We start from the raw sequence: 15000 nt of genomic DNA on the forward strand, positions 1-15000 counted from the left end.
ATAAATCAAATTTTTAAATATTTTCAAATAGAAAGCAGTTATTTTAAATAGTAAAAATATTTCACAATAGTTTTTGCTGTATTTTGGATTAAATAAATGCAGGCTTGGTGAGCAGAAGAGACTTTAAAAAACATTAAAAATCGTACTGTTCAAAAACGTTTGACTGGTCGTGTTACATTCGAATGGCGTTTTTCTTTTGAATTATTTTAAATGATGATTAATCTAATGATGATCAGCCTTTCAGTGACCAACCCAGATGTGTCACCTGCTCTTCACAGATCTCTAAAGCATTATTCCATCTGTTTAACAGCGGAAACATCCTCTTGGATGAGAACTTCGTTCCGAAGATCTCTGACTTCGGTTTGACGCGTGCCTCAGCCAATCACACGTGCTCGACGGTCATGACGGGGAGGATTGTGGGTACGACGGCCTACATGGCGCCGGAGGCCCTGAGAGGAGAAATCACTCCTAAATCTGACGTCTTCAGCTTCGGCGTGGTCCGTCCTGCTAGCATTCAGCCGTTATTCATGTTCAGACTAGGGCTGTGCCATATATATATATATATATATATATATATATCGTCTGCGATAATATCGTAATTGTTGTTTTAATGATGTACGATTTGAAATTATCGAGTAATTTACAAAACCCATTCAAAACACACTTACAGAGTGCATGCACACATTACATGAAAATATCAAGATATTATTTGTTGTCAGTATTGCACACCCCTAGCTCAGACGTCTGCGCGGTTCCCCACAGTGAAGGTGTGTGTGTGTGTGTTTATTGCGCAGGTGTTGCTGGAGATCCTGTCTGGTCTTCCTCCGGTGGATGAAAGCCGTGATCCCAAGCTGCTGGTCGGTGAAGCTTCAGTCTCAAACTCTCCAGCTGCGTCGCAGAGAGACTGATTCTGAGCTGTGTGTGTGTGTGTGTGTTTCAGATGGAGATGAAGGACGAGATCGATGATGAGGAGCTCTCTCTGGAGGACTTCATTGATAAGAAGATGGAGGGATGGCGGATGGAGGAGGTGGAGAGGATGTATGACGTGGCGTCTCATTGTCTCTGCGAGAAGAAAAACAAAAGGCCCACCATCACAGAGGTAGGTGTGTGTGTGTGTGTGTGTGTGTGTGTGTGCGTGCGTGCGTGCATGCATGTGTGTGTGTGTGTGTGTTATCATGGACTTAAAGTTTAATCACTTACCAGATATTCTATTCTATTTAATTTGAGAATTATTTTACATACTACACACTTATTTTAACATGTATTTTTACATTTACATTGTTTTTATTTATTTTACATTTGTTTTATATTTTTCATATTATTTTGTTATTTAATATTATTTGTTTTATTATTTTATAATAAAGTATTTTATAAAATAATTGTATAAAATATATTATAAAAATATATATTTTATAACTTTGTAATATTTGTTAACTATTATGTATAAATTATTTGTATTATGTATTATATAATATATAAAAATGATATATACTGTATTGACCCGAATATAAGACAGATGTAGCTTTTGGAAAAAGGCTTTTTGAAAACCAAATCTTGTTGTTGTTTTTTTCTCTCTCTCTCTGTAAAACACATTTTTTTCTTAAATTATTTTCTTATTGCATATTTTTCCTATTTTAATTTTTGTTTTGAAAGTATGGTAAATACTGGTAAAATGTACCAACAATGACATTGAAAAATATACACTTTTTGATATACCATAAAATAAATATTTCATAGCACACTGGTTTTATGTGTATTTGGCGCCACCTATTGTTGTGGGTGTATTATTGACATGTCAAAGTCTGAATATAAGACCACCGTGTTTTTTCAGATGTATTTCCAAGAATAAAACATCGTCTTATATTCAGGTCAATACGATATATATATATAGAGAGAGAGAGTATATAAAGATCTTTTTTTATTTTTTTATTATTATAGTTATGCTTATATTTAGAGATTATAATGTTGTGTTAACCAATAAAGTCACTACTTTGCATGTTTTCTAAATTCTTATCTTAAAATTAATTCATATTTATTTGAATGATTTCATATTATATTTTATTTAGTGCTGGGCAATGATTAATCGCGATTAATCGCATCCAAAATAAAAGTTTTTGTTTACATAATATATGTGTGTGTACTGTGTATATTTATGATGTATATATGAAGACACACACATTCAGTATATATTTTGAAAATATTTACATGTATTTCCATGTATATATTTATATTAATATAATTTATATATAAATATGTTTAATATATAAACATAACATATTTTTCTTAAATATATACATACATAGGTGTGTATTTATTTATATATATATATATATATATATATATATACACACACACATAATAAATAAACACAGTACACACACGTATTATGTACACAAAAACTTTTATTTTGGATGCGATTAATCGTTGCCCAGCACTATTTTTATTGCATATTTTAATTTAAATGTTATTTTAACGTTTATATAAAGATTTGTTTTATATTGTTTTATATTAAATGTTTCTGAATATATATAAACCAAAAGTATATGAAAATGGCATTTAAAAAGCTTTTCTTTTGTTTTGATGTTTTGAAATCTATAGTTTAGTTTATATAGTTTAATTTGCATGTTTGTTAAATGCTTAGTATAGAATTAACATTTTCATATTTATTTGAATGATTATATTTAAAGATTACAATTTCATATTATATTTTATAGTTGTTTTATACTATATATTATCTATAATATCTGTCTACCTGTCTATCTAGTAACTTATTTACTGTGACTTATATTTCTTTTTAATCTTTATATTTAGTAAGTTTAATCATAAACCATACATTTGACGAGACTAATTGGTAATATTTTATAGTTTTTATATTTAATAGTTTTTTATATATATATTTATCAAATCATAAGTGTACACAAATACAAGTGTATACAAATTTGAAAAGCCATAACAAAAACAGGATATATAATAATTAAATATACACACATTTATATTAATATATATATATATAATTTTTTTTTTAATTGTCAGGTTCTCTCTGAACTGGAAGATCTTCATCAAACACATTCCCAGAGCTCCAGATGAGTTGTTCAGGGTAAATCTATATTTATTTCACATTCCTGTTGAAATTTAACCACAAATTTCACAAAACGCAGACCAAGAATGCCCCGTGTGAATCTCTCCTGTATTATGTAATAAAGGACAGTCCATTCAATGATTCAAATACTTTATTTTTCTCTAAAAAACAAAAAAACAAAGTTGTACATAGATTTGAGACGTCTGTATACACACACACACACACATAGACACACACACACACACACACACACACACGGCACAGACAGGCTACATGTGAAACTCGAGCGGCTGCCGTCACAGTACGGACGCTAAACAGTGGTTTGCCAAATGACAGTAGATACTCCATGTGACCTGTGTTCGTTTTGACCCAACAGTGATTCAATCGAATTCACCCATGTATTTCCATCTTCCCTTTTTAGATTCATCATAATAACGCGTCCTGATCTGGCTCCATCGTAATGCCTCGGGAGACGGCGGGGAAATGCACCTCAGAGACAAAAACATTGGAAAAGAAAACAACAGAACAGCATTTGCATAGAAAAATGAGCATCCTGGCACATGGGAACCAAAACAATCATATCAAAAAATGAGTTTATGTCGTAAAAAAATGAGTTTGATCCATCAGAGCCGTGATTGGCATCTCCCTCGTGTTTGGTAAAAAATAGAAAAATAAAACAATATGAGACACAATAAAAGGAATGGCGAATGTTTGCAGAGGTCACGTCTTCAGCAGTAACTACGACCTGATTTTGGCACAGTTTAAAATCACTAAAGCCTTGCACGATATTGTTTAATAATTGGTTGGTTCGTTTTGAAATTGAAGTACACCTCGTAAACGCACCGCAGAGGTGTTTGTGTCTCATTGTGCATAGTTCTGCGTCGGATTCTGTGAGGAATGAATGGCGTGGCCTCGTCTGCTGATGGAGGGTTAATCGTCGGCGTCCTGGCCGTCTCCGGGTCGTCGCGTGATCCTGCGCTCGCCTCTTCGGCCGGGCGGCCCGCGCGGTTTGGCGAAGGCCTGCTTGTGCGCGTGCTGCTTGGGATGAACCTCGTCGTAGAGGAAATCGGCCGTCAGCTCGTCGCCGTTATCGATCTCCAGCTGCGGGGAAAAACACGCCCAGATTTACAACACAAACGCAGTGTTGGGCAAGATACTCCAAAAAAGTAATTAATTACATCTTCTGTAATTAGATTACTGTAAAAATTACTCTCTCCATTACTTTCTAAATCCTTTATCAGCCTTGACAAGGAGAGACATGAAACAGTTTTTTAATTATTTCAAATAACTACATCAATTATTCTGGTCACACTTTAGATTAGGGTCCAATTCTCACTATTAACTATGACTTTTGCGTCAAAATACTCCTAGTTAATTAATACTTAGTAAAGTAGTTGTTACGTTTAAGAATTGAGGATTAAGAATAAGACATTAATATGTGCTTTTTAAGTAATAATAAACAGCTAATATCCCAGTAATATTCATGCTAATAACCAACTAGTTAATAGTGAGAATTGGACACTAAAGTGTAACAAATTAACTCTCCAAAGTATTCAAAGTGAGAAGGGTGTATAAAAAGCATGCATTTTAAGGTTAGACTTTAAATTTTGATGTTAAATCCACTGTTGTATTGTGTATAAATGTTCTACACACAGTATTAAGTTCAATTACATAAGAAGTAATTACAGAAAAAATAAGAGTAATCCCTTACTTTACTTTTTCAAGGGAAAAGCAATTAAATGACAGTAGCTAGTTACACCCAACACTGCACAAACGTCACTTCAGCTCAGACATTATGAATAAAAGTGAATAGGGCTGGGAAAATAAATGATTCAGCATCGATTCCGAGATTTTCCCGAATGCATCGCAATTCTTTCTCGAGTCGATTCTGAGCTTAGTTTTGAACAGCAGATGGCGCTGCATGCTTCAGGCCCTGTTTACACTAGTGCGTTTTCATTTTAAAACGGCGTTTTAAAATGAAAACGATCCTCGTCTACACTGGCGGTTTCACTAAGTTTTAGAAATCATCTCCGTTTACACTACACAACTGAAAACGCATGTCACATGACCATTCAAGCAGGTACAACCATAGATGTGTGTAGGTGTGTAGATGCCCTATTATTTAGATGGCAGGCGTGCTTGGAGCGGTCGAATCTACCTATACATATCTATGGCTACAACAATGAGCATGATGCTATTGTTTACACAGTCATCAAGGATACGCAGAGAGAATGTGGACAGCCACGCCAGAGATTATCTTACTATTGGGAGATTAGAGGGTCTGTGTTACTTACTATTGGAGATAGTGTAACGGCTAACATGGATCACGTGTCCCTTAATAGAGAGAATCGCCATGCATTCGGAAGATCTCAGAATCCATCCACAAATCGATTCTGCATCGATTTATCATCGCAGCCCTAAAAATTAACCCACTGGTGCTCTTCGGTCATTTTTGGCTGTAAAAAATGTTTATTTTTTTGTTTTTTTTAAATTTTTGATTTCATTGGAATGGTATGGAACTTGGTGAATGTTTTGGTACTTGCTATGTGGACTAAAAAATAGTCACACTTGTACAAAATGACCAGAAATTAATGTTTGTTACTGTGCCCAAACACAATTTTACTGAAAGCTCATATTTTGCAATATCAACTTCAAATTTGGAAGACAACTTGTTTACATTTATGGCTTTGATTTCACACAGTTTTAGAGTAAAACATGTTTTGTAAAATACATATTTCGTATAAAATTTGAATATAGTATTTTTGTGCATTTTCATAATAATAAACTTCTTTAATAATAAACGTTTTTTGTTCTTTTTTTTTTTTACTTTGTTTCACTCTAGCAATAATCTGCCAAGTGTTAAAAATAGACCAAACTTTAGTGCTCCAAAGCATTCAAGATTTATGACAGTTTAAGTTGGAAATTTTATTTCCAGGTCTATGCTCAAAAAAGCGGTTAACAAGTAATATTACATAAATATAAATTAGTACAATAAAATCTTCTAAAAATACAAAATATTAAATAAAATAAACATTATTGAATTAAAATATATTGAATTTATTTCACTGAAATAAAAATGTCATTTTGACCACCATGTGAGGGCTAAAATGAAAAAAATTAAATAAACATTTGAAAAGTTCAAATGTGTAGGTTGAATGTGACACTAAGATGCAGGCTATGAAAGAGAATTAGCAACAAGTCAATTAAAATTACGAAAAGGAAATAAAATAAAATTAGAATTTTTTTTAACTTAGAATTAAAATGACAGAAATGTAGAAATTGGAAAGAAAAATAGAAATTAGAATTAAAATGACAGGAAGGTAGAGATTAGAAATAAAATTAGAATTCAAATTTAATAAAAAAAAATGTACAAATTAGAACTAAAATTAGAAAATTGTACAGTTTAGTAGTATTTGTATTCAATTTGTCATTAATAATTAAATTTAATAATGTATATTTCCAAGGTATGACAGAAATGCTGTAAACCATTTTTGCTTTTTTACACACTGCAGATGAGTCATAAAGATGTGCTAATGTACTGTATGTGGAGAATATTCCTCTAATCACGAGCCAAACCAAACTGACCTTCTTCTCCACCTCCATCTGCAGTTTGTTCTCCACCATCTCCAGCAGTGGATTCTTGCAGCTGGAGTAAAGCATGCGCTCGCGGATCCCACAGCTGTATCCCGGCATGGAGTAAATAAACACTGAAACAACACCGATACTATTCATATTTGCAATGTTTTGAGTTTGTATTTTAATATTATTCTGCTTTCATTTTCAGTTTAAAGCTTTAGTAATTTTGTTTTGTGTTTTTTGTCTTTTTTATAGTTTTATTATTATTATTATTTTCAGTTTTAGTGTTAGTTATTTTAGTACATCAAGTTAAACTAAATAAAATGAGAAATGCTGGCTTGGCAATCAGGATTATTACAGTTAACTCAAACCATACAAAAACATTTACTTGAAATAAAGTAAACTTTAACAGAAATAAAATATTATTTTTTTTCAATTTCAGCTAGTTGCCAAAGCAACATTTCTCAGTTTTATTTATATATATTTATTTTATATATTTTATGTTTTAATTTCAAGCAAAGAATGTTTTTTGTTTAATGGTTTTAGTGTTGTTTTAGTTAACTATAATGTGGATTAGAAGAAGGGAATCATTTCCTTTCACAGTCGATGAAGTCCAGGCGATATGTGCAAAATTTGAGGTGAAATGTTCACATTTTCATAAAAGCATGAAACTTGGTACACACAAAAAACACCTCATGGTTGCCATGGCAACCATTTCACATTCCGCCATAACCAAATGATGTATTTTGTGTCATATCTCCTGAACCAAACATGATAACACAGAAAACATGACGTCTACCCCTATGTTTTGATGGTCAAGGAATACAATGATACAACAACATAAACTGTTCAGGTGAAGAGTTAATGGGGAAATCAGCAATGTGAGAAGGAAATCACAGTATCTGAGTATCACAGCATTTACAATAGTCCATATTATGGCTATTAATGATTTTTTTTTTTCTTTGATAATTAACCAATAACATACCGCCTACCTGACTCTGCCTGAGAGGTAAGGACAAACACACTTACCAAAGATATTTTTTTTCCATGTGATTGTATTCTTAAAAACAATCTTTTATTGTATTATTGAATAAAATATTAGATGTTTGGTTCAGGAAATATGACACAAATACATAATTTGGATATGGCGGAAAGTAAAATGGTCACCATGTTCAGGGCCCCAAACTGTACAAGTGTACCAAGTTTCATGCTTTTATGAAAAAGTGAACAGTATTTTCACATATCGCCTGGACTAATGATCTTCCTCTGATGATCAAACACACGAGTGCCGTCTGTACCTGCAGACTCCAGGTAGTCGCCCTCGTGCGAGTGCTTGTAGCGGAAGAAGTGATAGCGCGCCGCGTCTTTGGGGATCCGCTTGGGCAGATCCTTCACCTCCGTGGCGTCCGTGTTCGACAACACGATCAGCTCCTTCTCAAAATTGATGCTCTTTGGAAATAAAACAACAGATGTCAACCAAAAACTGTTGGGTTTTGTTTCTCTTTATTGTCGATTGACTGCTGCATTGTGGGCCGTGTGCTTCTCTCACCAGCTGAACGTAGTTGAGTGTTTTGTCCTTGAACTGTTGTAACGCAGCGACAGCCTCTCCGTCCAGAGGGAACGCCACACCCTGCAGAGTTTGCTTAGTAGTGTTCACGTGAATGTCTGTCTGAACCTGCGCACACACAGAGCGACTGATTAATAACATTTGTGACCCTGGAGCTCAAAACCAGTCATAAGTCGCTGGGGTATATTTGTAGCAATAGCCAAAAATACATTGTATGGGTCAAAAGTATCGATTTTCCTTTTATGCCAAAAATCATTAGGATATTAAGTAAAGATCATGTTCCATGAAGATATTTAGTACATTTCTTACAGTAAATATATCAAAACTTCATTTTTGATTAGTAATATGCGTAACTAAGAACTTCATAGGTGATTTTCTCAATATTTAGATTTTTTTTTTTTATTGTCCAATCCTAACAAACGCTTATTTATTCAGCTTTCAGGTGATGTATAAATCTCAATTTCGAAAAATTGACTGGTTTTGTGGTCCATTGTCACATTTATTATCTTTATGCATTTGTCATATGTGACCCTGGACCACAAAACCAGTCAATTTTTCGAAATTGAGATTTATACATCACCTTAAAGCTGAATAAATAAGCGTTTGTTAGGATCGGACAATATTTGGCTGAGATACAACTATTTGTAAATCTGGAATCTGAGGGTGCAAAAAAATCTAAATATTGAGAAAATCTCCTTTAAAGTTGTTCAAATGAAGTTCTTAGCAATGCATATTACTAATCAAAAATGAAGTTTTGATATATTTACGGTAAGAAATTAACAAAATATCTTCATGGAACATGATCTTTACTTAATATCCTAATGATTTTTGTCATAAAAGAAAAATCTGTAATCTTGACCCATACAATGCATTGTTGGCTATTGCTACAAATATACCTTTGCTGCTTATGACTGCTTTTGAGCTCCAGGGTCACAAATACGCTTAAAGCCACTTACAATGCATTCAAGATACATTTGATTAGTTCATGCATTCCCTGGATAATAAACCACAGAAATGCAGTTATAAAATACCATCAGGATGATCGAGTTAATTTAGTCTCTGTATCTTTCGCTTCCCGTCATTGATTTATTTTCAGGCATCATCTTGTCTCTCTGTTCTCTCTGTCATTTATTCAGTTCTCTCAGCTCTTATCTCTGACCTACAGATGGGGCTTTTTAAGGAAAATGAAACTTCTACTTCCTGTATGCAGTGTACTGCTCTCTGATTGGCTGGTTTTAGGGATGGGCGGGACGTTTTCACTGCACGTCCTTATATGGTCCTGAGTTAGGGACCTATGATTCCCACTCGAGATCACATGATCAGCTCACTCACTAACAACATGTTAAAAATGCATTTTAAAAGACCCTCACATATATCTTACTACAGTAATTACTATCAAAAATGAGACATTTTATAATAAATGACATTTATGTTACAATCAAGAAATTTCTATTTCAAACAAATGCTTTTTAAAATGACCCTTATGCTGAATATTCCACCAAAATACCAGTTACTACAGTACCTGTTATAAAAATGGTAAATTATACATTTAAAATGTTACAAAAGATTTGTATTTCAGATAAATGCAATTAAAAAATGTAGTGACCATAATAGATATTTTATAGTAAAGAGACATTTTAATGTTACAAAAGAGTTAGATTTCAAATAAATACTCATTTAAAAGACCCTAACAAATATTTACCATGGTTTCCACCAAAATACCACAGTAATTACTATCCAAAAGAGAAATTACAACAAAAATGCATGCATTACATTACATTCCCATTATAGTTTTACTGATGTCTTCATTATTTATTGTAAGTATAAGTTTGTATTACAGCCACACATTTCAACAACAAACTGTATTAGAAACAGAATTATATTATTAAAAAAGGCTGATGTAAAAACTCATGTCACGAGTAATTTGAATATTTATCTAAAACTTAGTTTTCATTTGAGTGCTGATTATTAAATAAACTATTTTCGGTTTTGAATTTCTTGAATAGCAGGAAAAAGCACTGACTGAAGACGTTTCACTGATTAATTCACAGTGTTTTCACTGTTTAACTGCAGTAAGCTGTTTAATCACTGGTGGTCTGGTATATCATTTTATTGATTATAAGATGCTCTCTCTCTCAAATGAATGCAGTTAATGCAGGTGTTTGGATCTACACAGCCTGAGTACAGGTGTGTGTGTGTGTGTGTGTGTGTGTGTGTGTGTACCTCACTGAGTTTGATCTGTCGTAGTTCCTCCTCAGCGGCCGTCAGTGGCAGAGGAGCCGATTGAGCCGTGACGTGTTTCTTATATCCGCTGAGAGAAACATCATCCTGCCACAGACAAACACATGATATATGAGCACACATTTAAAACCTTAGGTCACAGATATATGGCTGTATAGAGAGAGGTTTGTTCTAGGGTCAGTAAGATTTTTTTAATAAAGAAATTAATGCTTTTATTCATCAAGGACACATTAAATTGATCAAAAGTTCCAGTAAAGACATTTATAATGTTACAAAAGATTTCTATTTCAAATAAATGCTCTTCTTTTGAACTTTCTATTCATCTGTGAATCCTAAAACATAAAATGCATCACGGTTTCCACAAAAATATTGTGCAGCACAACTGTTTTCAATATTGATAATAATCAGAAATGATTCTTGAGCAGCAAATCGGCATATTAGAATGATTTCTGAAGACTGGAGTAATGCTGCTGAAAATTCAGCTGCGCATCACAGAAATAAATTACCGTTTAACAGATATTCACACAGAAAAAAAACTTTTTTACATTTTAATAATATTTCACATTTTTCACTGTATTTTTCAACAAATAAATGCAGCCTTAATAAGCAGAAGAGACTTAAACCATGTTACGGAGCCCAAACTTCTGACTGGTAATTTTAATCTAAATTGCTTCATTTTAAGGAAGTCTTCTGCATTGAAGAAAACGAACCTTTACGGTGCCGAACATCTCATCTTTAATGTGTCCGAGGCCGAACTCCTTCTTGAGCGTGGCTCTGGTGGCGGCGTACAGCATTTTGTGCCGCACCTGTCAGAAAGAGCGGCGACAGATCGTGAGTTTCACATGAAGAGCAGCTCAAGCGCAAACACACTCAGCAGAGCGCCGGCCGCTCGACACGAAACACACAGGACTATAATGAACTCATCAAAGAGACTGACTGTCACTGGCTACCAGTAAAGTGATCGAGAGTCAGTCTTGACAGTCCAATAAGGGCAGTTTCTCTTAAAAACATTCACAACTGTTTGTTGTTTTCCTCGTTTTTAAGTCGCTTTGGATAAAAGCGTCTGTTAAATGAATGAAAAGTAATGTAAATGTAAAAATAACAAAATCAGATCCCTTTAAGTGACCAAAATGTGTGGAAAAGAAACCATTTGTCTTTACACTCGCATTGTCTGATGTCCTAAGAGTGGGTTCAGATGTCACTGTGGTCAAAAATCAATATTTTACTTATTATTATTATTATTAATTATAAAATAGTTATTAATTATACATATATAGATGTAGGTGTTAATTATTTATCAATAATTTAATCATTATTATAAAATTATGGATACTAAAATCTATTTTCTAAATAACATTTACATATTCTCTTATATTATTAATATATTATTTATTAATATTTATACATTTCTAATACAATTTCTAATAACAAAAATAATTACTTTTTTTACTATTACTTATACATATTCATTTAGTTTGTAATTATTTAATCAATAATTTGATAATCAATATTTATATTTATAAATTCTAAAAAATATATTGTATAAGTAATATTTTATATTATTGTAATATATATTTTTTCATAAATATGTTTAATTTCATAATATTTAAATGTTCTTATATCGTTATTAGTAATATTATTATTTATAAAATTGTTAAAGCATTTTAATTTTTAGTAATTATTTATCAATCATTTATTAGTTTTTATGTTATAAATAATAACATTTATAAATTATATTTTACACATTATTTTATAAATATATTGTATTTAATAATATTTATATGTTTAATTATTTTTTTCTTATAGTAATAATAACATATAAAAGTACTAATAGAAGTCTAACAGATCAGTTTAGCTGTTTCCAGAAGAACTGAAAGGCTCATTGTGTAAACGGGTCCCAGATCAGTGTTTATCCCCTCCACACACACACACACACACACACACAGACATTAATGTTTCACGACGCTGACGAGCCTGAACACGTATGAGAATGATAAGAACGTTCAGAACTGCCTAAAGATCAGTTTATATTCTCCAGTTCTGCAGAGAAGCATCTGCTGCATGATCTGAAGAAGCTTTAAGGTCTAGCTCGGGGTGTGCGATATATAACGTCTGCGATAATATCGTAATTATTGTTTTAGCGATCTGACATTATCGAGTATTTTACAAAAACAGAGCGCGTGTGCATTCAGAGTGTGTTCTTTCACTGCATGATTCAGTCTGTTAAAATACATTAAGAATGATCACAAAATCCAAGATATGGGGGCAGAAAATGTACACATTAATATAATTTCATATAGTTAATATCACATGAAGAGTGACGCTTTTTTCTTCAAAAATCAGCATGATTACAAAAGCGATATTGATTTTATACAACAGTTCAATAAACAATAAGTCAATATTAAGAGACTTCATATCATATTACCCGTTTTTGCGCTATTTCCACAATAAAATTAATTCCAAACAGCGCTGTTTTGCGTCTCTAAGCAACACGACGGTGATTCGTTCCTGAATGAATCAACTTTAAATGATTCGGTTCAATTGCAATGACTCACTTGTTAACAGTGACTTGCTGCCACCTGCTGGCAGTTTTAATTTCACATTCAAAGTATCTTTTTATTATTTAAATAATTTCAAATATCAGTATTCAATGTATTATGTTTAAAATATCAAAACACGTGTAACTGCAGGTTAATGTCCTAAACAGTGTGTAAATACATCTAAATGCCACTTTAGATGCAACTTCTGCAAATATTAATTTTGTTGATACTGATTTCATTTGTTTGGTAACAGCCTAAATGTCTTATTATTCTAATTCACTGATTAAATGTAAGAATTTGACTTAAAAGATGCATTTATTAAAGGTAAAAATGCCCATAAAAGGTAAAAATCAATTTAAACTTAAGAAAAATATTAATTTCTATCACTGATGTGAACTGACCATCACACAGAATATCCACGGTAGTCAGATATCAGCACAACAACACGATCGGCAATATATCACCTAATTATCATTATCGAAAGAATCCCAGAAAACATGGAGATATCATTTTTTGTCAATATGGCACACTATGATCCAGGTGTGTTTACCGGTGAGTGGTCAGGTGACCAGGCGATGAAGATCCACTCGTGTCCCAGGCTGTTGGTGGAGTCCAGGCGGAACAGGACATAACAGGGCAGCTCTTTATCCAGCGCAGGAAGCAGAAGAGCATCATAGTCTTCCTCCCAGCTGCGAGCGGCCGCTTTGGTGAAGCCTAGAACCAGCTCCTCTGAAACCACATCCACCCCAATCACTCATTCTGTGTCATGACTCATCACCACTAAGAGTGCTCCTAAATAGCAGTGAAAGTTTGTATCTAAGAGTTATCTCTTAAAACCTATTCACAAAGCTGCCGAGACAAACTTGTACTGAGGAATAGAGAGAAGTCTTCAGCTCAGAGTAAGGGGGCGGGGTTTATCTCGTTGCTATGGATGATGTCAGCTTGCTTATTAACTATGCACACAGTGATTGGCTGATATTCTCTGTCAATATAATGGTTTATATACCGTTTTCGATCACGATCTTCAGGAGTCTGTACTGTCCGTTCCTGGCGTTGCCGAAAACATCTTTCACCTCGTCAGCAGCTAGAAGACGAACGAACAAACAAACAAGCAAATATAACACCAGACAAGTCATCAGAGACTGATTATAATTAATCTAATCAAGGTCTAAAGCATCAGAGTCAACAGCGACCGACTCCTCACTGTGTTTCTGATGATATACACACACAGTATCACAGAAAATGCGAAGCATGTCTTTATCACCTCCATTAAAACACATTATGTAGAGATATATTATTATTTTGATGACCGTAGTCAGAAAACAGGAAGTTAATATTTAGATTTTAGGTTCCAATTGTTATTTTTATCTAGTATGAATATAATATTTAATATATTAATATCTAAAGTAAGGTGTATGTTTTCTGGTGCTCTGACTGGTAACAATTTTATATAAACTGCATATAATAATAATAATAATGGAACAGTGCTATTTTAGTAAAGTTTAAGGAATTTTGTTGTGCATTTTTGTCATTTCTAATAAATAAATATAAGGGGGGAAAATATATATATATAGTTAAATAGTTTAATAATAAATATAAATATTCTTTATTTTGGCTTTAGTTGTAGTTTTTACATCAAGTTAAACTAAATAATGATAAATGTTGCTGTTCTTAATTTCAGTTAACATTTAAAGTAACAAATATTTTAAATTAGTTTTTTTAATATATTTTTCATTATAATTTTAAAGTTTTAGTAATATTCTTGTGAGTTTATGTCATTTTTAGTATTTTTTATATATGTCTAATATTAATTTTTATTTCAGTTTTAGTTATTTTAGTACTTCAAATTAAACTAAATGAGAAATGTTGCGCAAGTTTTGTGTGTGTGTGTGTGTGTATTGTATTTCAGTTAACATTTATTTTATTTAAAGTAATGATTTTTAAATAATACAGTTTTAGTTAAATATCATAACCCTGGATGGGATTAGTTTAATAGT

General features: G+C 32.6%; 2 protein-coding genes across 2 annotated transcripts in view; one reads left to right on the forward strand and one right to left on the reverse strand.

Annotated features, from left to right (window-relative positions):
• The window catches only part of irak4 (interleukin-1 receptor-associated kinase 4), a 10338-nt gene extending 6699 nt beyond the window's left edge, over positions 1-3639 (forward strand). Inside the window, 5 exon segments of the mRNA XM_058766911.1 lie at positions 311-497; positions 795-857; positions 941-1099; positions 3034-3097; positions 3501-3639. Coding sequence (XP_058622894.1) covers positions 311-497; positions 795-857; positions 941-1099; positions 3034-3087 — 463 coding nt within the window. The 3' untranslated portion in view covers positions 3088-3097; positions 3501-3639.
• twf1a (twinfilin actin-binding protein 1a) overlaps positions 3213-15000 on the reverse strand; it is a 12724-nt gene continuing 936 nt past the window's right edge. Inside the window, exons 2-9 of the mRNA XM_058766912.1 lie at positions 14010-14087; positions 13554-13732; positions 11174-11269; positions 10446-10550; positions 8205-8330; positions 7954-8104; positions 6665-6786; positions 3213-4180 (exon numbers count right to left, since the gene is read on the reverse strand). Coding sequence (XP_058622895.1) covers positions 4010-4180; positions 6665-6786; positions 7954-8104; positions 8205-8330; positions 10446-10550; positions 11174-11269; positions 13554-13732; positions 14010-14087 — 1028 coding nt within the window. The 3' untranslated portion in view covers positions 3213-4009. The remainder of the gene's footprint in view (positions 4181-6664; positions 6787-7953; positions 8105-8204; positions 8331-10445; positions 10551-11173; positions 11270-13553; positions 13733-14009; positions 14088-15000) is intronic.

The sequence above is a fragment of the Onychostoma macrolepis genome, chromosome 25 (assembly GCF_012432095.1).
Source record: "Onychostoma macrolepis isolate SWU-2019 chromosome 25, ASM1243209v1, whole genome shotgun sequence".
Taxonomy (NCBI): domain Eukaryota; kingdom Metazoa; phylum Chordata; class Actinopteri; order Cypriniformes; family Cyprinidae; genus Onychostoma; species Onychostoma macrolepis.